This window comes from Triturus cristatus, chromosome 7, assembly GCF_964204655.1.
Source record: "Triturus cristatus chromosome 7, aTriCri1.1, whole genome shotgun sequence".
NCBI lineage: Eukaryota > Metazoa > Chordata > Amphibia > Caudata > Salamandridae > Triturus > Triturus cristatus.
In genome coordinates this window covers 399,051,213-399,077,800 of record NC_140590.1, presented here as the reverse complement: position 1 = coordinate 399,077,800, position 26,588 = coordinate 399,051,213, and the positions used below count along the sequence as shown (strand labels likewise).

Below are 26,588 nucleotides of genomic sequence, written 5' to 3'. Positions count from 1 at the left end.
TTCCCCATGGAGGTAAATGTCCAGCCATTGGACAGACGTGCAAAGGTTGCAGGAAAGAAAAACTGTTGCAAAGTCATCCTGTCCCCTGGGCACCCCCCAACATTTTGCTGACTGGTACTGGTGGTAACTGACTGACCCTGGGCTCTGCCTAACCAGGTCCAGGGTAAGTGCTATGCTGAAAAAACTTAGAATACAGTGAAAACACCTACATACACTCAGGTACACTAAGGGTTGGTGTACCCCTGTGATTGGCATGACCTACCCCATAGGGCTCTAGTACATATTAGGGCAGGGGGATTGAAACTACCTATCAGTCCCTGGTATATAATAGGACATGGCAGTTTAGAGGCCAGCAGACCTTTCTGTACTGACATGTGTGCACTGCTGAAGCCTGAGGTCATTTTAAAAGTGGCTCAGTGTGGCAGGAATGCTTTTAAAAACTAAATTGTGCCCAAACTCGACTTTTGTATTTGGGCACTTAAAAATGATTAACCTACAATGTTTGGGTATATTAGGTTCCTCCTAGGTGTCCCAGGGGTAGGGAGTCTGGTATCTATAGGGTGGACCCTTATAAAATGAGTTTTATATGACCTGGGTAAAGTGAAATTGCGCATTTCACTCCCCACATTATGATAAAGTGCTGCCCAAAATCGACTTTGGTGGTAGGAGCACTGTGGCGGGAGGATCTGCTGCTTGAAACTTAAGAAAGCAAGATGGGCCATGATGGAAGTTTGATGTGCATTTCCAAAGGACTGCATCATCTGCAATTACCGCATGTGGATTACTTTGCTGTAAAAGGACTAAAGAGTGGACTCCCTGCAAGCTACAAGTTACCAGAGCTCACCTGGACATGTTAATGTTATGTTAAGATAGCTTGTAAAGCGCCCAGCTACCCCAGCAACGGGGCGTCCCGGCGCTAAGCAAAATAGGACCTAAACAGCGAGTATCCCTCCTGAAAAGAGACAGGAAGGGCCAGAAAACACAGATGGATCAAAGGCGGAAAACTTAGTGCGGAAACAAACGGGTCTTTAACACTTTTCGGAAAGTCAAATAGTTGTCCATGCTCCGGATAGGAAACGGAAGATCGTTCCAGAGCTTGGCAGCCAGAACACAGAACCAGCGACCACCAGCACAGGCCCTCTTTACACGTGGTATAGAAATCAAATAATTGCCCGCAGAGCGCAAATGGCGCAGGGGAGTGTAAAACGAAAGCAGGCCAGATATATCAGAGGTGGGAGATTTCAGGATCTTAAACGCAAAACAAAGATTTAAACTCCACCCGCCTCTCCACTGGCAGCCAGTGTAACCGCCGAATGGTACTAGAGGTGGGGCAGTGACTAGGCATGGCAAGAAGCGTTCTGGCGGCGACATTCTGGAGTCTTGAGATCTCAGTCTTATTAACCCCAAGATAAAGCACACTGGCGTAGTCCAGTCTAGATAGAACAGAAGCCTGCACAATGGTCTGCCTGATAGAAGGGACAAAGAAAGCCAGCATGGGTCTGAGACTACGCAGAATGCCAAGACATGTCGCCACCACCCTCTTAGTTTGAGTGTGGAAGCTCAACGCTGAGTCAACCAAACACCCACATTTTTCACCACCTTTTTTGAAGTAGGGAGGGGTCCCAGGGAGGAGGGCCACCAATGCCCGCTCCACAGCTCATGATCCTTCCCAACCAACAGGACCTCGGTCTTGCTGACGTTGAGCTGTAGGCAATTGGCAGTCAGCCACTCTGCTACATCCGCCAAACCACTTTGAAACTTGGCCGCAACATATTGGCAGTCGTTGGAGAGGGTGACTACAAGTTGAGTGTCATCTGCGTTTGACACAATCGTCAACCCTCTCCTTTTAGCTAGTAAGGCCAGCGGCTGAACTTACAAGTTAAAAAGTGTAGGGCTTAGCGCAGAGCCCTGTGGTACCACCTGTTTGATGGAATACATCCTAGATGAAAAGGGGGGAACCAACACTTGGAAAAACCTATCTGAGAGGAAAGAGGTAAACCAGGTCAGGGCAGTGCCCGTAATGCCGGCCTCCTGCAGTCTATAGATCAGGATCTGATGCAAAACCGTATCAAAGGTGGCACTGAGATCCAATAGGATCAGTGCCGAGGACCGCCCCTCATCCAGGGCTGCTCTCAGATATTCAGATGCGGCTAGGAGGGCTGATTCAGTACTCCGGCCGCGACGGAAGCCACACTGAAAGGAATCCAAGATGTGATTTTCCTCCAGGTAGTCGGATAGGATCGAGTTGACATGAGCTTCGGTAATTTTAGCAATCCAAGGCAACAAGGAGATGGGGCGAAAATTCTCCAATTTAGTAGGATCTAGCGTGGGCTTTTTTAGGAGTGGCATGACAACAGCCTGCTTCCATGACCTAGGGACAACAGCCTTGGCAGGTTGTTGATCTGGCCCAACGGTGTAAGTAAGACCGATGATAATTGCTTCAGATGTTCCGACTTCAGGGGGTCAGTAGGGGAACCAGATTTGACCTTCCTGCAAAGTGTAATAAGTACCTCTTCAGTGATGGGTGGGAAGGTGGCTAAAATATGGGCAGAGGGGGAAGGGTCCTCGGAATCACTACCCACAGCCGTCGAGGGGAAGGTTTTGTAGATGTTTTCCACCTTATTTATGAAAAAGATGGCTAGGTCCTCGCAATGCACGCTAGACCTAACTGTGGGAACCTTAGGTGCCCCCGCATTTTTCAGATTAGTGATGATGGAGAAAACCTTCTTGATGGGATTCTGACTATTTCTGATCTCCTCCGAGAAGTAAGAGGCCCGTGCTTTTTGAACAGCCCTGTGGTATTTTTTTAATAGCGGATTGGTAGTGACCTTTCCGGATGATATCAAACTCTCGCCTCCACTCCCTTTCCAGTCATTTACACGCTTTGCGCATGGTAGAAAGGATACCATTGTACCAAGGGTTAGACTTGGTACTACGTCCCTTCGACCATTTGGCCGGGACCATAGCATCCACCATCACCATAAAGAATCCCCAGCCTGGAGTACTACAAGTGAATTTGTAAGAGTTTTGTTCAAGTGGATTGTGGGAATTGAAGTCTCACACTTTCAAGGACCCTCTTGGAGATTCCAGAACCTTGGATTGTGTGCTGGATACATTGGGACCCGCAAGACGAACTTCAGAAAGGAGTTCCAACTGGACCCAGCCTGCTGGAGGGGGCTGCAGAAGAGTGGTGAGAGATCCTCCATAACAATTGCTAAAGGTGAATGTGTCCCTGCCACAAAATGACTAAAAGGGGCACTGTTGGTTTCTAAGCACTAAAAAGTGACAAATCTTTAAACATTCATATCTCTGGTTCCCTACGGTGGATTTCATACGTTTTGGTGTCACTTAGAAGATAAAAATATTTCCTATTTTCATAAATTGGTGTTGGATTTTTATTTTGTGTTGTGTCTTAATTATTTACTGAATTGGTGTTTTTGAATGCTTTACATACCCGTCTTTAAAGTAAAATCTGCCTGCTCACAGCTACGTTACCAAGGGTTGAGCAAAGGAATCATTTTCTAAGACCTATTTTTCAGCCCTATAGTGGCCTTATTGCCAGTGGCAGACCTACATTTGCCCCTACCAATAATCCACATTCCAACAAAACCACTTCATAACGATTTGCAAAGCTAAAGTGAAACCAAAAACGTAACTACGAGAAGAGCAAATGGACGCCAGAGGGTTCCATAAGCATTCTCACCACGCCCACAAGGCCAAAAAGCAACACAAGTTACGACAATTAGAAAACAGGCAAAGTCAATCAATGTTATATTCATACTACAAAGGCTCTTCCAGATCATTATCAAGTGAAGAAGATGGATTTGCGATGATGGTATCGACCAAGGATCAACATGCACATGTAGGTTTGGCTGCCTGCAACGAAGAACGAAAGACAAAGGCAAACCACCAAATGAAACAAAGAAATGTATTTGGACACTGCCCCAAGATTACAATAAATGTCAACAGTTGCCCCATAACCTTTAAATAGACAGTGGACCGTCGAGTAACATCATGGCAGTTGAAAAGTTCAATAGGCTGTCTCTTGTGCCATGCCTCAACCCATTAAACACAAAGGTACACATGTGAGCTGCTTCTAAACTGTTCCAGAATAAAGGGTCATTCATAGCAACAATGCGACATAAACCAGTATCAGTGCAAGTCACAATTCACATTCTTCAAGGAATTTTGTCCAGTGCATGCCTACTCAATTTTGCCACTACTGCTAAAATGGGACTGACATCTCTCAATTACAACCTCCACACTTAATTATAAATTATGCGTCAGTTTCCATCTTTGTTTCATGGCCTAGAAAGGCTCAAGGCAATGAAAGTGCAACTTTATATTAATGAAGACATTCACCCTGTTGCCCAGAGGCACTGCAGAGTCACAATTCACTTGCAAGAAGCAGTTGAGAAAGAACTAGAAACACTGTTGAAGCATGACATCATTGAGCGTTCCATCAGTCCTACACCATGGGTTTCGCCCATAGTGGTGGTGCCAAAAAAGGACAGAGGAGGTGCATACACATCTGTGTTGATATGCGCCTGGTCAACAAGGCAATCGAGAGAGAAATGCAAAAACAACAGAGAAAGACATCCTGGTCTACACATAGTGGACGTGATAATGCAACTGAACGGTGCCAAAGTCTTCTCCCGTCTTGACCTGAACAAGGGATACCGTCAACTTGAGTTGAAAGAGAACTGTAGGTACATCACTACTTTTTCTACTCATGTTGGTCTGTTCAGCTACAAAAGGTTGAGTTTTGGAGTGTTGTCAGCTGCAGCAATATTTCAGGATGTTATGCGTCTAATAATTCAACCTGTCACGCAAACTTTTAATTACAGTGATGACATACTGGGCAACGCAAAAGGAGAGTGACAAGGATCTTACACAAGTGTGCCAGTTACTTGCTGATGCAGGTCTCACTCTGAATGCAGCAAAGTGTGAGTTTCACAAGACCAAACTTAAATTCTTTGGGCACATATTCTCTGATAGGGAATGACTCCTGACCCAGATAAAGTGCAGGCACTGTCAGCTACTTTGCCCCCACAAGATGTGACCATGCAGCAATCCTTCTTAGGCATGGCCAGTTATTGCTCAAGGTCTATTTGTGACTTTCCTACTGTGAGTGCCCCATTAAGAGACTTGACAAAACGAAATGTCATTTTCCAATGGTCTACTGAAGTGATCAAAGCTTAAAAAAATGTAAAACATGCGATTAAGAATGCAACCGTGATGGCCTATTTTGATACCAAATTACATACTGAGATCACATTAGATGCAAAGCCGGTGGGGAAGGGCGCATTCCTTGCTCAACTTAATGGTCATCCGAATGCTCAGACACACATTGTGGCCTTTGCCAGTAGAAGCCTGTCTGACACAAAATGTGCCTATTCTCAGCCAGAGAAGGAGAGTCTGGCTGAAGTGTGGGCCTGCAAACATGCTCATGTGTTTATATACAGAAAACATCTCACTATCATTACAGACCACAGAGCGCTGCTCACTATTTTTGGAAACCCGAAAGCCAAGATGCCCCCTTGCATCGAGAGGGGGAGGTTACGACTGCAAGAGGACGACTATGCAATTGTACACAAGCTGGGTAAAGATCAGAACCCTGCAGATTACTTTTCACAAAGTACCGCTATATCGTCACAGCTCATTAAAAACAGGTGAGGAGTACCCCGATCCTACCACTGCTGGGGACACCACGAGGGAGGCTGGGTACCACAGGGGCGGCTCTCACGGCTTGGCAAGCGGCAGGGCTCGAGACACTGGGCGACTTATATAGAGACGGAGCACTACTAACATTCGAGACGCTAGTCGCAGACAATGAACTCCCAGCGGGTCAATTCCTGATGCACAACTCCCTCCTGAAAGCTCTGTCAACTGCCTGGGGGGAAATAGTTAGTGAGCCATCGACGCACCTGCTGGTGCAATATTTACATGTAATGGGTGCATGGTCACATGTGGTACACTGGCTGGTAGAAGCGCTTCTCACACACACACTGAAGCTGATGACATGGCCTAAAGTCAGATGGGAGGCTGACAGAGGCCGGCCTTGGACAGACAAGGAATGGGATGCTATATTGGAGAGTGCTAGGAACATACCCAGAAATTCGAGGTTCAAGCTCATTCAAACATACGTTATACAAAGGGCGTATCTCTCGCCTGACATGATTAATAGATACTTCCACATCACCACCTCCGCCGCATGTCCCCGTTGTCAGCATGTGGATGCAGATTTGCTTCACATGCTGTGGACTTGTGCATCTCTTCAGCATTATTGGCGTGTGGTAGTTACAACCCTAGCTTCATGCACAAACACAGATATGCCACTATCATGGGAGGTATGCCTTTTGGGGCTGTATGTCAGATCTAAGAAAAATAGTTACTTCGAAATTTCGAGACCTAGGTCTCATCACTGCAAAGCGTCTCATAACCAAGAAATGGAAAGATGCAGTCCCCCTGGAGGTAATTAGATGGAGGTGTTCATTCACAGTGTGGGCTCAGGCTGAAAGCGCAGCCCTGCATAGAGAGGAGATAGCTGGGCTTCGTAAATTTCGCATTGCACAAGACTGGGACGAATTGGTAGTCGCCTTCCAGACTGATAATTTGACAGCACCAGGTGCCACCCTGTTAGCCAATCCTTGACTGCCTTACCTAGCCCCTCACTACTCAGAATGGGGAGTTGCATGCCTCTGAGCCTATAAAGTAGATTTATGCCGCTTACCCTAGTCTGTCACGGATGACTCCTCATATGCCCCCCCTCAGTTCCCAGACACACAGACCCTCCTCATCAATGACGGCTCTGTCCTGCTATAAGTATTGTGTCTACTATTCATTGGGTGTACGGATGCGTGGAAGTGCACTGATAATGCGCATTAATGTACGGTCCTGTGTGGTTAAAGCTAACTGAGATTAGTGGGCGGCATAGGTTTCTTTAGATGTTTTAAGTTTTAGTTATGTTTAGAATATTTGGGGGGAAATATGCTTTTTTGGAATTCACTAGTGATCGATATGTGCGTTTTACAATCATTTAAGGTCTTTATCCTATTAAAAAGTGACTTGCCGGTACGATCTAACCGGTTACGTACTGGATGTACCTGGTGCATTCACGTAAGATCCTGTTAAGACTGTATCGCTATGATGTGCTTTTGGAGTATGCAGTAGATAGCAATGACATTAATTGGTATTCTATGATGTAGCTCGATCGTGGGCAATAGCACACAGAGGTACTCCTGGATATGCTCAAATATGATCTACATGTCAGCATTCATGAATAGCATAAATGTGTTGTTTCTAAACTGTTATGACAGTCAATGCTATTCGGCATCTGAGATTCGCAATTATATTTTTCATAGCAGAAAATAACCAAATGTTTTTCCCTGTATAGATTTGAACCGTCAGTCATGATAAATATGTAAAATACCAATAAAAATATTTAAACAAAAAAAACAGGTGAGGAGTACATTAACTTAATTGCGAGATCCAGCACCCCTAACCATTGAATAGATTACTGTTGCTGCTAATGCCGATAATAACATGCTGATTCTCAAAGACATCATTTCACCTCAGTCTGTAGAAGAAGAATGCTCGACCTTTTGCGGACGATGTTGAATTTCAAAAATTAAAAATGGACAGGATGAACAGTCTGTTACCATGGAAGGTGTTGTATTGAGAGGCTCTATAATCATCAGACCTGAAATCCTAAGACAGCAAATCATTGAACTAGCACATGAAGGACATGTTGTGGCCCTGTAGCCATCAAAAGAGCCCTAAGAGCCGGAGTGTGGCTGCCATGCCTAAATGAGCGAGTTAAGCGGGAACTAAAACAGTTCCATCTTTGCAATTGTATTTCCTCCAAACAGACCATGTCTGACCTTTTGGCACATGCTTGGGAAAGAGTTGCAGTTGATTTCTTTGGGCGATTAGATAATGGACATCAGCTCATGGTAGTCATTGATGAGTATTCTCGCTTTCCTTTCAACAACCCATGACAAGATCCTCGAGCGGCTGCATGACATCTTTGCAGTGCAGGGTATCCCCGTCATTCTCAAATCTGACAGTGGTCTTCTGCTCAATACCAAAGAATTCAAGGAGTTTCTAGTCAGATTGAATGCCAAGCATCAAGAGAACACCTCTGTGGCCCCAAGCCAATGGTGTTGTGGAATGCTTCATGGGAACCCTCAAAAGGGAAATTCAACAAGCATCAATAAAGGAAATAGAGTTAAACAAGGTCCTGTGTCAACCCCTCCATGCTTATCTTTCAAGGTCCCACTCCACAATGGGTGAGAGTCCTGCCACCTTGCTATTTGTTAGAGCCATCGGAACCAAACTGATAAGGTTCCCGTCACAGACACTTCGCGAAAGTGCAAAATGAAAACATATGCCAATCGGCATCTGTTGAGCTCAGGAAACAGTTTTCAAAGAAAGTGACTGGATCCTGGTCAAGTAGAAACAAAACTGGAAAACAGGCACTCCATTTGCTGTCGATCCTCTGAGGGTTGTGAAGTGCAAAGGAAACAGTGACTGTAAATCGTCCCAGAAAATCCATCATAGGGGACTCGCCACACTTTAAGCACCAACCTTGACGTTTGTCAGCTCCTGCAATTATGAATGAAGCGATCCTGCCTAACAGTCCAGGGCACCAGAACCTGTGCCATCAGTGCTCAATCAAAGTGTAACTCCACCACCTCATACCACTTATTCTGGACGACTAGGGTGAGCTCCTTGAGGATTTATTGAAGAATTATAATGTGACTGCAGTTTAGACTTTTTATTTAACAAAGTGGGAGATGTAGTGTTGTGAGACTGTGTGCTAGGACCCTTGCGGTTCTGGAAGGACTCCACAAAGGAATTACATATCTTACTGTGAGGTGGTAAAGTATGGTTATTGGTTATGAAGTAATGAAAGTGAAGTGTGTGATAGCATGCTGAGGGATAAAGCCGCCTGTTACAGAGCTCAGTGTGTGGCAGGTTAATTAGCATGGTCCTGGGCTAGGGAGGATGCTACACACACCACCAGGTCGTATTCGAACTGAAGTCAAAACTGCATCATATCTTCGATTGGTATATGCCCATACTGCCGTATGCCACTTGGACTGGCCACAGTCGCCTCTGTTTTTCTACGAATTATGTTTCAGATGCTCAAAGACATGAATGGTGTAGCAGTTTTCCAAGACTCTGTCCTTGTGCATGCCACAACAAGAGTGGAATATACTCCAGAAGGCCTTTTTGACCATGCGTTGAAGTGATTCTGAAGGCTGAAAATGTGACATTTGTCGAGGACATGTTGGCTCTGGTGATGGAGTGAAGCCCAGAGTTTAGTCTCCTAGACCTTTTTAAAAATTCCCTATCCCTGCCCTTTGCCATCAAACCGGTCCAAGGCACCCACCTGACCCCCAGCTCTTATTAAAAATACCTATTCCCTGCCATGAACACTAAAGCCATACACCTGTGTGAAATACCAATGGACCTCAAGACCCTTAAAAAAAACTATTCCTTGTCTAAAGCCCTGAAACTATAACCCCCCCCACCCCCGCCCCAGGCCCAATCTCCCTTACCTGACCACGACGACGAGGCAGATCTTCTGAGGTGGTAAAGAGGAAGCGGAAGGGTTTCTCCGTTTCCACTAACGATGCTGATAGCCTTTACCATGCTGGTGCCTTTACCACCATGCATATGCCCTTACCACCAGTCCCACGCATATGCCCTTACCATTCAGACCTTTACAACGTTAATTCGTTGTAAATGCATGTGTGGTAAAGGCATATGTGTTGTAAAAATAAATGTGTGGTAAAGGCTAAGCGTGGTAACAGTACATGCATTGTAATGCATCCATGGGAAATGCACTGCGTGGTAACAGTTGCATTGTAATGGCTGTTTTCCAATACAAGGACCTCAGTTAACATCACAGCACTTTCCTTTACTGAATGACTGCTAAGACAAACAACTACCCGGTTCACTAAGGCTTTATAGATTATAAGTCAGCATTTGACAGGGTCGACCAAGGGAGGCTCTGGAGAAAAGTCGCCAAACGGAATATTCCAGACGGCGTGTTACGGGCCCTGGAATTACTGCATATGGATACAGTGGTCAGAATTAAACTTGGGGATGGTTCCCACTTATCTAGGCCAAACAAAACAACACAAGGCCTGAAGCAGTGCGCAGTGTCCTTGCTCCAACTCTGCTTAATCAGCTTTTATCAGATCATACTCCCATATTAAATGCAGTCAACTCCAACCCTCCCAACTTTCAAACCTTCTGTATGCAGATGATCTAGTCCTCATTAGCAAAACCAAGGTTGGCCTGCAGCGCCTTTTTGATGCAACCTTGGCCTACTCTGTAAGGAATGGAATATCAATAGAAAAAATACAAAAATACTAATAGTTCAAGGCAAAAGGTAACAGAAGCACACCTGGTCCTTGGTAAGTGAAAAAATTGGATTCGTAAAAAACTTCAAGTAGCTCAGAGTTTACTTCAATGAGAATGAAAGGTATGGTTATCAACTTGAAGAAATAAGACAGAGAGGCAACGCCTTGGTCTTTATATAACAATTTGAAGGCCCAACTCTTATACCGATCTTGCAGGAGGCCCAACCAAAGGTCCCACCAACCTTGACCTATGGAAGTGAGGCTCTCCAGGGACGCGATAGTGCCATCCTGGATAAACTGATACTCAAAGTATATAGGTCAATCTTCCAATTACCTTCTTATACATCTCAGGCCCAAATTAGGCTGGAGTTTGGCATTGCCAAACAATCACTGGTTCAGAAGGCGGCCTCCATGACAGTTGTGACATACTAAAACTGCCAACTGAGAGTTCCCTGGGTTATCATCTTTGGTCTGAACTGAAAGAAAGGCCGAGCTCCCCAGCACTGATTTAGCTGCATCAGACCCTGTGCACCCTTGGTCTAACCAGTGCTTGGGGCTCATCCCTAAGGTACATGGAGTTTAGAAAACGTACTAAATGTATTACACAGCTGCTTTCAGTGCTTGAGGATAAAGACAGCCTGTCCAAACATAGACATGAACAGCTGACACTTCGTCGTTACACCAGACTGAAATTACAGTGTTACTTAAGTGAATCCTACAGGAATCAGGTTAAGGAACAGTGTACTGTTGACCATATACTCTGGTTGTGCAGATCTGTTATGGGAGATCGGCGGGTGCTCCTGTGCAGAAAATGGAAACATCTAGGAATAAGGTCCTGTAGGGAGGCCGTAATGGCCTGCTTTGAACCAACAGATAACGGGCTAACTGTGCAACAGTGACATTCCTTCAGAGGTTTGGGAAGAAGGCTGTGGCCAAGGCTTCCGTGAAAGTAGGGGAGGAGGGAACAGCTTAAAAAATTTACTTGGCACTTCAGAGTGACCTGCAGCATCATTGAGGTTGTACCTTCTCTAACGCAAACGAGTCCCTCCAGCCTAATTTCAGTCAGCACAAGGGGAGCTGAAGAGGCATAAATAACACTAAAGCCACTTGCTTTTGACCCTTGAAGACCCACTAAAAGCTGCCCAGTACCTGCCCTATATTTTACAATGAGCGTTTTCCCTTTAACCCTCATAAAGCACTGTGCGTTTTAACTTCTTCATCAGCATTTTAATACCTATAATGTTCAACACCCACACGGACTAAAAAGGACTATAAAATATATATTTTTTAAAAACCCTAGGCGAGATTGGTGCGTGTCTTCTTGGGGAAGGTTGGGTGTCTTCAGGCAAGCCTGCACTAGCTTTTAGGAATTTTAAATTGTTTGTATCCGTCGCCAAGCCTTAAGTCAAATTTACTCAGGGGGGCCAACAATCTTTTTTTTGTTTTTTTTTGTAATGTCCTCATTTGCCATTAGATAAACCCAGAGCAATTCAGATATCTCCCCCCCACGCCCCCACTTAATTGGCACCGACTGGAGAGCTCTGTATCTAAACGGATGCACTCTACACAGAACCTCCCTTTTGGTCTGTTCTGTTTCTCTCTGGGCACCTCGCACAACAACCAGAGGGGTGAAGTAGCTCAGTGTAGAGGCATAATCATTTGACTGATTCCCCCTGATAAGAAGTACCCAGCCTTTCCTCACATGGCGCCCAAAAATCTTTTTTCTTGTTCTTCTTTTCTAATAAGGCTCTATCAAGCTTCATCGTGTATTTAATAGAGAGTAACCGCTCTAGAAGAGTCAGAGATGTACATTTAACCCAAAAGTTACAAATTTTTCTCAGTGCAAGTAAAATTAAATTAAAAAATAACTTGTTTTCCTCCAGGGACATTGACTCATAATATGGAGATAACCCAAAAAATACCTAAATTGTGCTCACCTGGATACCAGGCCCAAACATAGCTTCCATACCTCTACTTACAGTGACCCAAAACTGGTGTAGCATTGGACACGTTATAACCATATATGGTCATCATCTGCTTTAGCCTGGAAACATTTCGGACATTTTGGAGTAGGACCCTTCGTGAATTTGGGAGAAGTGGAAGGGCTAGAGTATAAAATCCAAAAGGCAGAGCAAAACCTTATTACTCATGGGAGTAATCTGTCGGACAAAGACATTTCAGCAAATCTCCAGTCTCTTAAATTAGATCTGACTCGGGTGATCGATTCTAGGCTGAAAAAGAGGTGGTAAACTAGCTCACTTCGAGTATGGGGAGGGCTGCGGGAAGCTTCTGGCGTGGAAGACCAAACAAAATATTGCCAGAGGAACTATCAAAGAAGTAAACTCTGATATCTCAGGGATTTTACTTAAGAGCCCTGTAGAAATTGAAGAGGCTTTTCAAAAACATTTTGAAGAGGTATATCAAGAGGATCTGATTGTCCAGGAGGAAGCAATTAGGGTCTGGCTGGGCCAAGATCTCCCGAATAAAATCAGAGAGGATGAATCTCATAACATGAATAGCCCGATAACATGAAATGAGATCAAGAAAGAATTAGCAGCTGGAAAATCTGGTAAAGCTGCAGGACAAGATGGCCTGCCTGTGGAACTATATAAAGCGTTATTGGAAGTCCTTATTCCAGTTATGGTGAAGCTATTTTCCCATATTTTTGAAAATGGCGGGAATATGCTGCTATCTTGGAATGAAGCTGCGCTTTGATTCTTAAACCTTCAAATTTGACTCGCTCATGTGATTCATACTGACCCATCTCTCTGCTAAATCTTGATTATGAGATCTTTGCCACGATTTTGGCAGAGAGGTTGAATGAAGTAATAGAGGGTCTACTGCATAGGGATGAAAAAGGCTTTGTTCGGGGGAGAGGAATTCGAGATCTTACTTATAATTTGATTGGGGCAATTGATTTAGCAACACTTTATAAAACACCACTGGCCATTACTACGTGGGATGCCACAAAGGCTTTTGACAGAGTTAACTGAGCCTACTTGAAGTATATACTGAGATTACGTAATCTGGGGGAAAACTTTTGTAGGACAGTTACTCCGATCTATCAAACTCCTATAGCCACAATCCTAGTGAACGGGAACCTGTCTGCTCCAGTTAGAATTCGAAGGGGCACAAGGCAGGGTTGCCCGTTATCTCAGTTGCTTTTTAAACTATATATATTGAGCCCTTAGCTGAAAAGATTAGAAGACATCCTGGAATACTTCCATTTAAATATAAGACCTGGGAAAGGAAGGTGGCTCTATACGCCGATGATCTGATGGCATTTAAATCAGATTTAAACTCTGCAATACCAATAATTTATAAGGAGGCACAACAGTTTGGTCAGGTTTCTGGTTATGAAACCAATGCGTCAAAGACTAAGTGTATTGCCTGGAACCTAGACAGAAACTTCCTTCCAATGAAAAAAGTGATAAGGTATCTGGGCATAATGATTACACACAACATTGAAGATATTACTGATACAAATTTCTACAAAATTAGCAATGAAGTACATAATTCCTTAACAAGCTGGGCTTACCTACCTTTAACATTAATAGATAGAGTTAATTTAGTAAAAATGATGGCTCTACCTAAACTTATTTTTTATTAAAAAACACCCCCCTGGCATTTAAAGAAGAGGGACTGAAAAAACTCCAGGAAAAAATAAAAAGTTTTATATGGGCCTCGAAAGGTATTTTCTTTTGGTAGAATTGGCAGAGGGCGTATTTAAACTTCCATCGGAGCTGTGGGGAGAGTGCTTGCTTGGCGCCTATACAGAAGACTTATGGCAAGTATCATATAACACCTTATATACCTAAGGAGAAACCACATCTTTTGTCTCCACAGGGTGTACTGGTCTCCCTTAAAGCTATCCAAATTCATGAAGGGGGGCCAACAATCTTGAGACGTAGGGTAAGTAGAGGGCCCTCTCCCTCAAATGTCCTTAATTAAGGCTTGGTCAAGAGGGTTTTAAGATTTTTAAGTGCTGATTTAAATGGACTTACAGATGACAAACTCCTTTATATACTTTTTATGCAGACGGTTTGATGTGTGCGTTTTATGTGTTTTTTATAATGTGTTTTATTGTGCACTATATTGCAACAGTTTTTATTCATCAAGCAATAAAGATTAACTACTACTTTGAGTACTTGGAGAAAAGGTCTTGAATAGTAAGAGTTTATAATTCGCTGATGCCCATGAGCGAAGTTAAAGCTACAAAAAGGCAACCTTCAAGTAAGGGAACTATAGATTACATGAGGGGAGGGGTTCAAAGTCAGCCCCAGAAGCGTTGTGAGAACCACATTAAGATTCGAAACTGGTGCTGGAGTTATTCCTGGGGATATCACTCTTTTGAGTCCCTCCAGAAATGCCCTGACCACAGGAATCCTAAAGGGGTATGAGGGCTATTTGTACATAATGTATGCAGCTACAGCAGTTAAATGGAGGCATAGAGAAGTGTATGCTAGACTTGCTTTCTGAACACATACAAGGCAGTAAATTATCAACTTTTGCTTTGAAGGGGTCAAATTGCTTGGAGATGCAGAATGGACAAATATTTTCTGCTTAGCAGCATAGCATAGCATAGCATGCAGATGTAGTGGGCCAACTAATACTATACACAAAAGGTGCGAAATCCTCTGGGAATGGGTCCAGACCAAATTTCCATAAAAGTTCTGAAAAAGGATCCTGCGATAAGTGGAAAATATCTGCTACCACTTTTTGAATATTGCTATCAAATAGGTCAAATCTCCTCCCCTTAGAAGGGAGTATCATAATACCTCTCCATAAGAAAGGCTCTGGTACGGCTACAGACAGTTATTGTCAGTTGGCTGTGCTCTGTGCATTAGAAATTATTTTTGCTGCTAGTATATTAGAACACTTGCAGGATTGCACTTTCTAAAGGAATTATTCCACAAGAACAGGCTGGCTTTAAACCCAACCACTCTGTGAAGGCCAGCAGTGCAATTGTTTCTACCTTAATAGATAAATATATGGTAATGAAATGGCAAATCCTTTACAGTACCTTTATTGACTTTTCAACAGCATTCGATGAAGTGGACAGGCCAATCTTTTGGAGAAAACTACTTGTACAGGAGATTCATCCGAACTTATGAAGACTACTTATAGCATTACATTTTTCTACATGATGTAGAGTTTTAATGGACAGAAACAAGGTCCTAGCACCCACAAATACAAACAAAGAACAGTCTACGACTGGGCTGACTGTTGGCCCCTCTTCCTTACTTTATATGCCTTTATGGTCTTTCTGCTCAATTCGTAAATACTTTCTTGAACGTGTTGCATCTTATGATTTACATGTTTTAATGTATTCAGACACTGTGGTTTTATTTGATCTTACTCCATTTTATTTACAAAGTAATTTGAAAGCCTTGAATTTGTATGCAGAATAAAAAAAAGCAACACCTATTGGACAAAAATAATGGTTTTTAAAGTAAGAAAACACTGTTGTCCCTTTAGTTGGTATCTAGGTGGAACACCAATGGAAATGATAAAACCTTATACATATTTTTGAAAAGTGTTCTCATAATCTCAATAACAAACCTCACAAGATGCATCTAAGAAATAATGCCTCAAGGCATGTGGGTGTCTTAAATCAGTTTTACAAATCTTCGGGAGGTGACACTTTAAATATGTATTAGAAAATTACAGAGTAAAAATATCACCGACTTTCACATACGCACTTGAGTATTACACCTTTCAGCAATTATCATTTTTTAATCAATATGAAGGAAAGATCCTATGAAAACTGGCCACAGTAAGAATTATTCTCTGTGCAGTCACTGCAGTTAGAATTTTCACTTATAAGCTCATTTGCCACTTCAATGACAAATATAGTGGACTGAACTTATTGCTTATTTAATGCAAAAGAGGGTACACTTAGAGATATTTTGAAGCAGGACTCACTTGTTATATTAAAGAAAGACTATACTTTTTTTGAAATTCTAAAATTGGTTCTAAATAAATTGGAATGCAAGATGGAATTCTTATACGCTTGGACTTCTGCACAAAGAAAGCTTTTTTTTAAAACAATTTTATTTCAAGATTAGATCACATATGTGACATTAATCATTGTATGAATTTAACGTTATATAAATCATTGCCAGCTATTTTAGATGATACAGACATAAATCCCTCAATTTAGATCATGGCAGTAGGTGGGTAATATTGTTACTTAGGTTGTGGGTGTTACTACTTAATGCTAACAAAAGTGATTGGTGTAATTCTACACGCTTGTGTGAACTGTGTAATGAAGATATTCAAGTTTTAAGACATGCACTTTTCATCTGCCCGGCAGTCTCAGAAGTACATCGTTGAAATTTACTACCCTTATATTTACATTTTAGCAAAACAAGAACAGTTGAATTGATTAAATATTGTTCCCGTCGAATGAATATGTATGCTATATTGTTTTTAAATTTTAAGTCATTTTTGATACTGTTTCAAATATTTCATGTATGTGCAGTAATGGATTTATGTTATGATTGTGGTAATATTGTTGATCCCTGTCAGGGTCATCATCAATAAAACATTTAGACTTTATTTACTTTAGTGGGCCTATGTGACTCCCACAAGATTGCCATATACTCCTCAGGGAGGTTTCGGTACCCGCAGACCTCATGCACCAAATCGTTTGCTTGAGTTGTTTGGTGTGAGGGTGCTTAACCTGGCCACGCTGCTGTGTAAAACGGCCCTGCCTTGTTTGAAGTTTCTCGTTGGGCACTGATCAACTTTATGGAGCACTGAGTACCAGGGTGCCTGGTCCTAAATGGAGTATTGAGTACCAGGGATGTCTGGTACAAAATGGGGCAACCATTGCACACTTTTCCTGTGTAGCTAGTGGTGCTTTAAAGCATGTTAGAACATTGGAATCTTGGGAGCTCCATTGTAGACAATGGAGTGCTCCATGTTTCTACGCGCCGGTAAGGCCCCGCAGAGCAACATTCCATTGTCTTACAAAGGCCTCTCGGAACTCGATGGGATTTAAATCCCCTCGAGCTGCGAGAGGCCTTTGTTTTATTTGTTAAAACATTCTGCCCTCTAGTGGCAGAATGTTCTAATAGCCTTATAGCACTTCGTAGCGGGACTATACCGGCTATTAAAGTCCTGCTACCTTGATAAAGGCCCACGCCTTCGGCACGGGCCTTTAACCCGGTAGCGGACCTTTAATAGACGGTATAGCCTGCTACAGCGGGCTATAAGCCGATAATAACGTTGCTTCAGCTATGCAGTGTCTGTATTAGGAATGGAGAGAGAGAGGCACGCACATAGGTATTTACCTGGCGTACAGTTGTTTCTGGTGTCACAGAAGCAGCAAGAGATCCTGGAGAAGCCGAATTATCAATGTTAGCAGTCCTCCTTGTGTCAGCAAGCTCTTCAGTATGGCTGCATTCTTGACCCTGAACAGATGGGAATAAGTTCAATGACAAAGAAGAGAACATTACTAGTTCACTGTTTAGGATATCTTCAATAAATTCATAAACATTTAATGGTCTCGCCCACGCCTGGGATTCCAGAAAACCTTTAAAAGCACAAAGAAAAAAACATCCAACACAATAAAATAATAACATGCCTACCAACAGGCAACATTTGTTGTACATTTTGTGAACCTTTTAAAAAAAAACTAAGGAGAAAAATCATCAAAAACACAATATGAACCTAAAATTGGATTACTAAAACACATATTAGATATATTGCTCATAATAATGTCATCCTTCCCCCTTATAAAAAGCAAGGAAAATGAAAAGTATTGTATTAGACATACAGCCTAGCACAGAGAAAAATCTGTGGGGGGCACCTAAAGTCTGCTATTGCACCACCATAATTCCAATACAGTGGGTTAGTCCCCCAGATCATGTTGACAGTCTGATGATAAAACCATAAGGTCTTATGACCAAACTCCTGCTCCTATTCCTGTGAAATCTCTAGGTTAAGAGCGTAGGTAGTTTATGAATTTAAAATATAAATGTAATGAAGATACCTTTCACAGAAAACTAGTGCTACAGGCAAGTAATATTTTCGTTTCGGTCAAGTGATCTTCATTAATATTCATAAACACTGAATAACAAGGTGATCCCTTCCTAAAGGTAATAAAAAAGCCACAAGGAATGGGCGCTAACAACTTACATCCTCATGGCAATGAGGCCTACTGGTGTGCATACATTCAGAACGTTAAACAGTTCTGAGGAAATTCACAGAATACAATAGGTTATAGAATACCTTGCCTCCCTATGTTTCTAATATTAAGTCTTTTATGGGTTCACAAGATGCTTCAGTTCACTAACTGTATGACTACAACAACACAACAGAAAATGTGCAAAAATAGTCTTTCTTCAAGATGTCATTTGGGAATGTCTGTAGTCTTTTTGCTATAACAACTTCCAATCTCCACTTTCTCCCTGCCAAAAGATGTGAGAAGACTTCTAACACACAGAATAAAAATAAAATAGTGCAAGCTCCCTACCACGTTCTTTTTTTTTTTTTTTTTTTAACAGGACACAAATTAAACAAGGAGGTTTTGATTGGAAAAAAACAGCTACATTAAACTCATGGAGTAACAACAATCTAATATTGGTAATGTCCCGAAATTCAATAGATGTGAGCATTAACCAGCAATCTACTATAAAAAAAACTGTTACTTCATAAAATTCATTTAGCTTGCACATTTAAGTCCGAGTGGTAAAAGAAAATAAGCCCTTCAGCAGTTCTGGCTGCTATGAAATTGCAGACAAAACTGGGCTTTCAGATCAGTTGACCAGTCAACCTTGAAAAACGTTGCAAGAAATTAAAGAAGGTACAGATAATTTCCCATTTTGAGATTTTAAACATGGCAGTGGATTCACTGCATTTTTTTATGTATAGTTTTTCGTTTCCAGTGATCAGTTAATGAAATAGTCTCCCAATTTGGACAAGCCAGAAGCAATAGTTATGTAGATAATTATACAGGACTAATTAGTGCCGTTTTGAATCCTACAAAGAGCAAAAGAGATATGACTTTGTAAGAATTCAGTTGTTCGGAAACAAAGGCAGCATGATCTTTTAAATCTAATTAGATGTTGAAGGCAAAGCTTACACATGCTCAATAAAAATATTTTGCTTCAATTGTCGTGACTCCTGTATAATGAATATACTAGGACCTAAATATACTAGGACCTACAAACATAATACATACTTCTTTAAATGGCTGTAGCGACTAAGAAGTATGAATGACATATCTACTGGAGAAAACAATTCCAGTACAGTCTTTATGTATCAAATAGTCTATAGTTATATTATTTAAAAAGTAACCTCTTAGAAAATAGTTTCAAAACACTGAGAAGAGGCCAAAAAAGAGAAAAGAAAACTTTAAACTCTGAATTAGTTCCAGTTGCTCATAAGACAGTCAAAACATATCAGCCAAAACATTCTCAATTAACACAAGAAAAGAAAATGACTTATTTGTGTTGAAAGGATACCACCACTAAAATAATGTCATAAAAGAACATACATAGGACACTGCATTAGTAAACTGCCATGTGCAAGGGTCATGCTTAATTTGACTTTATCATTATTCATTAAGATCATTGTTGCTGAAGGAGGGACCTCAGAGATTTGCCAATAAAACCTGTGTGAATATAAACATATATTATGAAAGCCCCAACTTGGACATTAATGTTGTTTGAAACAAAAAAGGATGATTTCATCTGATAACTTTGATCTCCATGTGTTAACTAAAAAGTTAGGCAACTGTCCTAAAATCTATGAATAAAGATAATGGGATAACCTAGGAAGCAAAATTAAACTGCTAAGGGTTTAGAGACCGAAAAAACCCTTTAGAGTGGAAAATAGAGTGATGCCAGAGGCTATCTAGGAATATCTCATAGTTGTCCACTGTATACCCTGAAGCTGAAAAACTAAGGAAGCAGGCGTTACATTTTCAAGGCATCAAGGCCCATTCATCTTTGATGGATTACCCCACTTAATGAGAAGGAATGTGTTGCCATTTTTGGTAACAGCCAGGACTATCCCATGCCCTGAATAAATACAAACATGAATCTTTAATAGTATGCAGAACGACTAAACAGTTAAGTTTAATTCTTAAACAACTTATGAATTATGTGCAATAAGATTTTTACAAAGCCCTTTAAAAAGAAAAAGTGACAAATGAGGAATGTACTTCTAGATTTGACTTATGGTGAGGAAGCAGAAATTGATTTACTCCTGGCAGGTGAAAGATGGATATTAAATGTATAGCATTGACATGACTGAGGAAGATACTAGGAAACCATGGGACGATATCAGTTTAAAGAGTAGTACAGCCAAGTGGAGTATGCAGAAGGAGTAATACAGAAAGGAGGAAAGAATTTTGGTGCATAATAAGATCTTGTCTGAACAATTATATTAAGGTATTATCACACTAATAGAAAATGAAATGTTACCTAGCTGTCTGATGTAGGTGTGCTTTTGTTTTGTAAGTGATGAAGGGAAAGTGTACATACCTCCTCTTTGATGAGTTCACAAGTTAACAAATTGGTCGGTAGCAGGCTGTCAAAATCGTTTGTTGCTGCTGTACACTGAACTGCTTCCTAGACAAGTCACATTACACCAGTTATTTTTAAGGCTAAATAATTACAATAATGTTACAGCATAATCCTTTTACTTTTGAAACTATGGTGACCTATCATGATGGACCCCACACACCCAAGTAAGGATTGTGCCTCTCCGTTTCTGACTTGTTCGGTCTAAAGAGCATACAGCAACAGGGAGAAATTCAGAGTGATATGTTTGAGCTTAAGAAACCGAGGATGCAAAAATACAGCTGCATCATGATTATGGCCTAGGTCTTTTAATTTCTATGAAAGTAACCAGCACTATATATTTATTAACACATAACAAGCATTATCAGCACGGAGACAGAGGCAGCCACCGTGTGGTTCTTAGCATAGGGACTGCAGGCATATCCTATTTACATGAGCTGACATAAATATTGTTTTAAAGTAAGGATTTCAAGTGACAACATACACATATACATTAGGCTAGAAATTATTATTTCAAACACTGATATGTATAAATATTTACAAAAATGTAGATGAAGTAAAATAAAGGAAACAAATTGTACCAACACAACTCACATGACTCACAGAAAAGGAAAATGCTACTTACCAGTATGCATCTGTTCTTGGCATGTAGAGCTGTAGATCCGTATACTTGTGTACAGATCGCGATCTGGTGTTGGGCTTGGATTTTAGCACTTTGTTTTCGTCTTGGAAGAAGTTCTTTGGAGTCATGAGATAGGTGACTCCTCCTTAAGACCATAGTGTGCATGGGCATCGTCTTAACCCTCAGATTGTTTTTCGCCATTAGCGGGTGATGGTGGAGTGTGTGAGAAACAGAAAGATGTCCATGTGTAATGTATGTAAGTAAGATGGTACTGGAACAGTTAGAGGTATCCGGGAAGGCTGGTGGGCCTTTAAGGATCTACAGCTCTACATGCCAAGAACAGATGCATACTGGTAAGTAGCATTTTCCGTTCGAGGTATATGAGCTGTAGATCGTGTACTTGTGCATAGACTTTACAGAAGTTAACTCCCTAGCGGTGGCTACCTGTATCTGTTGCAGTGGTTTGAAAAATTGTTCTTAATATAGCCTGGCCCACCTAGCTTGTTGTTTCGCTTGCACATCTACACAGTAGTGTTTTGTGAAAGTGTGTGGTGTAGCCCAAGTTGCTGCTTTGCAGATGTCATCTAGGGGAATGATTCCTAAAAATGCCATAGAGGCTCATAGTTTGCGAGTAGAATGCGCTATAGGGGGAATTGTTAATGTGCACTTTGCTTTTTGGTAGCATATCTGAATGCATTTAACGATCCACCTGGCAATTCCAGCTTTTTATATAGGATTGCCTTTATGTAGTGCTGAGAAAGATACAAAAAGTTGTTTAGTTTTTCTAAAAGTTTTGGCCTTGCAATGTAGTAAAGGATAGCTCTTTTGACGTCAAGTGTATGAAGAGCCCGTTCTGCTACTAAGTCTGGTTGAGGGAAAAAGACTGGCAGCTTAACAGATTGGTTAAGGTGGAAAGTAGAAACTACTTTTGGTAAGAATTTGGGGTTTGTCCTAAGAACCACTTAATTGTGATGTATTTGCAAAAATGGTTCTTGTATGGTTAATGCCTGGAGCTCACTAACTCTCCTGAGAGATGTGATTGCAATGAGATAGGCTACTTTCCATGTGAGAAATTGTAACTCAAATTTATGCACAGGTTCAAAAGGGGGACCCATGAGCTTGGTAAGGACAATGTTGAGGTTCCACTGAGGAGAAGGTGGAATTCTAGGAGGAATTATCCTTTTAAGACCTTCCATGAATGCTTTGATGGCAGGTACCCTAAAAAGTGACAAGTTGTCTGTTTCGTAGGTAAGCGGCTATGGCGGCAAGATGTAATCATATAGATGTTTAGGCCAGATTACATTTTTGTAGATGCAGGAGGTAACAAATGTTTTGGATTGAGGCATCTAGTGGATTGATTATGTTATTATTACAGTAAATAACAAACCTTTTCCATTTATCCGCATAGCACGCTCTAGTGGTAGGGCGCCTAGCTTCTTTAATGATATTCAAGCAGTCTGGTGGGAGGTTGAGGTAACTGAACTCTAAGATTTCAGGAGCCAGATCGCTAGGTTCAGTTGAGCTGAATCTGGATGTCTTATTTCTCCATGGTTCTGTGTGAGGAGCTTTGGTTTAACTTTGTTTTATAAAATTTTGGCGTCAAAACAAATACATTACAAGGCTCATCTGTTCCTCTGCTGATACATTGCGGATGAACACCAGATACCCTCCACCCTTCCACAACCACTAGTTATAGCAGTAATTCATTAAAGTCTCGAATGTCCATGGGTGTAAGCGGGGTCGAGGTTCCCACTGCCCATGCGCTCATCCCCCCCCAAAACATCAACCATAACAGCAACCCCACCCCACGTGGGAGCCCCCCCTCACCCAACCGGTGTGCCATGTCATGCCGCTTGAGGTCTTCACATGAGAGCACCGCCCTCTATCGATTGTCATAAGTGTCTCTGGAGGCTAGTGTGTCGGTAAGGCGTAAAAGACAGAGATATTTGGGACAAGCGACTTCATTAAATTCCGTTGATAGGAGGGATAGGATAGGTTGCCAGACTGCGTGAAAGGATGCCGTGGACTGTGCGAGGGTTGCTTGTGTGCGTTCCATACCCACTGTATACCATAATCTATGCAACCAGCCAATGTGGGTAGGCCGGGTTCGTGTTCCCCAGAGTGAAATAATGTGCTGGACAGCCGCTCCCATGGGCGCCCATCTGATGCTCCCATCTGACGCCCCTGGAGAGACTTCAAAGGGAAAGTGAGTGCGTTGGGCAGCCCTATAAGCAGGGCAACAAGGAATTTCAGTTTCAAAGTGCTTATCAATGTCATTAAGAACTGCTGACCAGTAACCCGTCACCTCACTACATTCCCATAGTAAATGGGTTAAGGTGCCCTCCTCATCGCATCCCCTCCAGCATGTGGAACTCCGGCTAGGGTTGCCCTTATGTAACCTAAGTCAGATACCAGAAAGTAACAACCTTCACAGCGGTTTCTTTGCTGGCAGTGTTCCTGGCTGTATGGTTGGCCCTGTAATATATAGCCTGCCAATCCTTTAATATGAAGCTTCTCCCCAACTCCCGTTCCCAGCGCTTTTGACCGGCCGATGGGCATGAAGTGACCATCGGGCAGATCATCTTGTATAAGTCAGTGATCAGCTTGCGGTCCGAATCTCTAGTAAGAAGCCATTTTTCAAAAGTGGTCAGCCTTCTACCGACTAGAGGGCGTATTTTGGGCTGAGTCAACCAATGGCGAATTTGAAAATATTGATATCGGTGTGGAGCTGTGATGCCGTGATACCTTGAAAGATCACTAAACTGAATGAAGCCCTCAAGGTCGAACAGATGGGCCGCGGATCTTTATGGGGACGACCGCCACCACTGAAAGGAATATGCTACTTACCAGTATGCATCTGTTCTTGGCATGTAGAGCTGCAGATCTACACACTTTTGCAAGGATCGCCATCTGGTGTTGGGCCCGGATGTTTGCAGTTTGTTTTTCCTCTTGGAAAGTCTTTGGAAGTCACGAGGTCGGTGACTCCTCCTTTGGATGGTATTGCGCACGGGCTTCGGCTCCATCCTCAGATTGTTTTTCGCCAGCAGGGAAAGATGGAGCGTAGTAATAACAGTGAAGAAACCCATGTGTGTATCTAAATAAGATAAACTGGAACAGATACAGGTAGCCAGGGAGGCGGGTGGGCGTGTGTAGATCTGCAGCTCTACATGCCAACAACAGAAGCATACTGGTAAGTAGCATATTCCGTTTGAGGCATATGAGCTGCAGATTACACACTTTTGCATAGACTATATAGCAGTTCCCAACCTTAGCGGCGACCACCGGTATCTGTTGCAGTGGTTTGAAATAACGTTTTGAGTACAGCCTGGCCCACACTAGCTTGTTGCTTAGTTTGCACATCTACACAATATTGTTTAGTGAAAGTGTGCGGTGTAGACCATGTAGCTGCTTTGCATATATCATCTAATGGGATGTTCCCTAAAAATGCCATGGAAGCCCCTATCTTTCGTGTAGAATGGGCTTTAGGGGGAATGGATAGCGTTTGTTTTGCTTTGTGGTAGCAAATCTGAATGCATTTTACAATCCACCTAGCTATCCCTGATTTTGAGATGGGGTTGCCCTTGTGTGGTGGAGAGAAAGAGACAAACAGTTGTTTGGTCTTGCGGAAAGGTTGTGTTCTCTCGATGTAGTAGAGTAAGGCTCGTTTGACATCTAACGTGTGCAGAGCCCTTTCTGCAACAGTCTGTGGTTGCGAGAAAAATACTGTGTAGTTCTACAGATTGGTTTAGGTGAAAAGGGGAAATGACTTTAGGTAGAAATTTTGGGTTGGTACGGAGAACAACCTTGTTATGGTGCATTTGAAGAAAAGGTTCTTGTATGGTAAGTGCTTGTATCTCACTGGCCCTTCTAAGGGAAGTCATGGCTACAAGGAAAGCTGTTTTCCATGTTAGGAATTGTATTTCGCATTTGTGTAAAGGTTCGAAGGGAGGCCCCATTAGCCTTGCGAGAACAATATTTAAGTTCCACACAGGTGAGGGTGGTACTCTGGGGGGAATTATTCTTTTTAGGCCTTCCATGAAGGCTTTAATGGCAGGTACTCTAAAGAGTGAAAGATGTTGCCTGTTTGGTAAGTAAGCTGAAATTGCTGCGAGGTGTAGTCAAATGGACGCATAGTCTAGATTACACCTTTGTAGGTGGAGTAAGTAACCTATGATGTGTTGAATGGACACGTCCAGGGGATTGATGGTGTTGTTATGGCAATAAACAACAAATCGTTTCCACTTGGCAGCATTGCACGCTCTAGTGGTAGGTCGTCTAGCTTCTCTGATGACGTTCATACAGTCAGGGGGAAGATTTAGGTACCCAAATTCTAGGATTTCAGGAGCCAGATCGCAAGGTTGAGCTGAGCTGGGTCCGGGTGTCTGCTCTCTCCATGGTTCTGGGTTAGGAGGCATGGTGAGAGGTGTAGTTTTTGGTGTGGTACTACAGAGAGTTCCAGCAGCGTGGTGTACCACGGTTGTCTGGCCCACGTTGGAGCTACTAGGATTAGTGTGAGGGAGTGTTGTTGTAGTTTGCGCACCACTAATGGAATGAGTGGGAGAGGCGGAAAAGCATACGTAAATTTGCCTGACCAGTTCATCCATATCGCATTTCCTTTGGACAATGGGTGTAGTAATCTGGCGGCGAAGCTTGGGCATTTTGTGTTTTCGTGGGTGGCAAAGAGGTCTATCTGTGGATGCCCCCACATTTGAAAGAACGGATGAAGAACCTGTGGGTGAAGTTCCCACTCGTGGATTTGTTGTGTCTGTCTGCTGAGCAGATCTGCCACGGTGTTTTGGACTCCTGGGACATGTTGAGCTAGGAGAAAGATTTTGTGGGGAATTGCCCATCTCCATATGCTCTGTGCTAATTGAGAGAGCTGTGGAGAGTGTGTGCCGCCTTGTTTTTGTATATAATACATGGCCGTCATGTTGTCTGTGCGAATGAGGACTGCCTTGCCTGAAATCTGTGTTTGAGAAGATTTTAGGGCTAAAAAGATTGCTAGTAACTCCAGATGGTTGATAAGGAGTAACTTTTGTTGAGGCGTCCATGTGC

At 42.4% G+C, this 26,588-nt stretch overlaps 1 protein-coding gene across 3 annotated transcripts in view; it reads right to left on the bottom strand.

The window, feature by feature from the left end:
* LOC146809783 (uncharacterized) overlaps nucleotides 1–26,588 on the bottom strand; it is a 728,115-nt gene that overhangs the window by 78,626 nt on the left and 622,901 nt on the right. For 2 of the 3 annotated variants that reach the window (XM_085616628.1, XM_085616629.1), the window contains exons 20-21: nucleotides 20,873–20,959; nucleotides 17,675–17,794 (exon numbers count right to left, since the gene is read on the bottom strand). In XM_085616628.1, the coding sequence (XP_085472754.1) occupies nucleotides 17,675–17,794; nucleotides 20,873–20,959 (207 nt within the window). The remainder of the gene's footprint in view (nucleotides 1–17,674; nucleotides 17,795–20,872; nucleotides 20,960–26,588) is intronic. The other variant, XM_085616630.1, reaches the window with a different exon arrangement.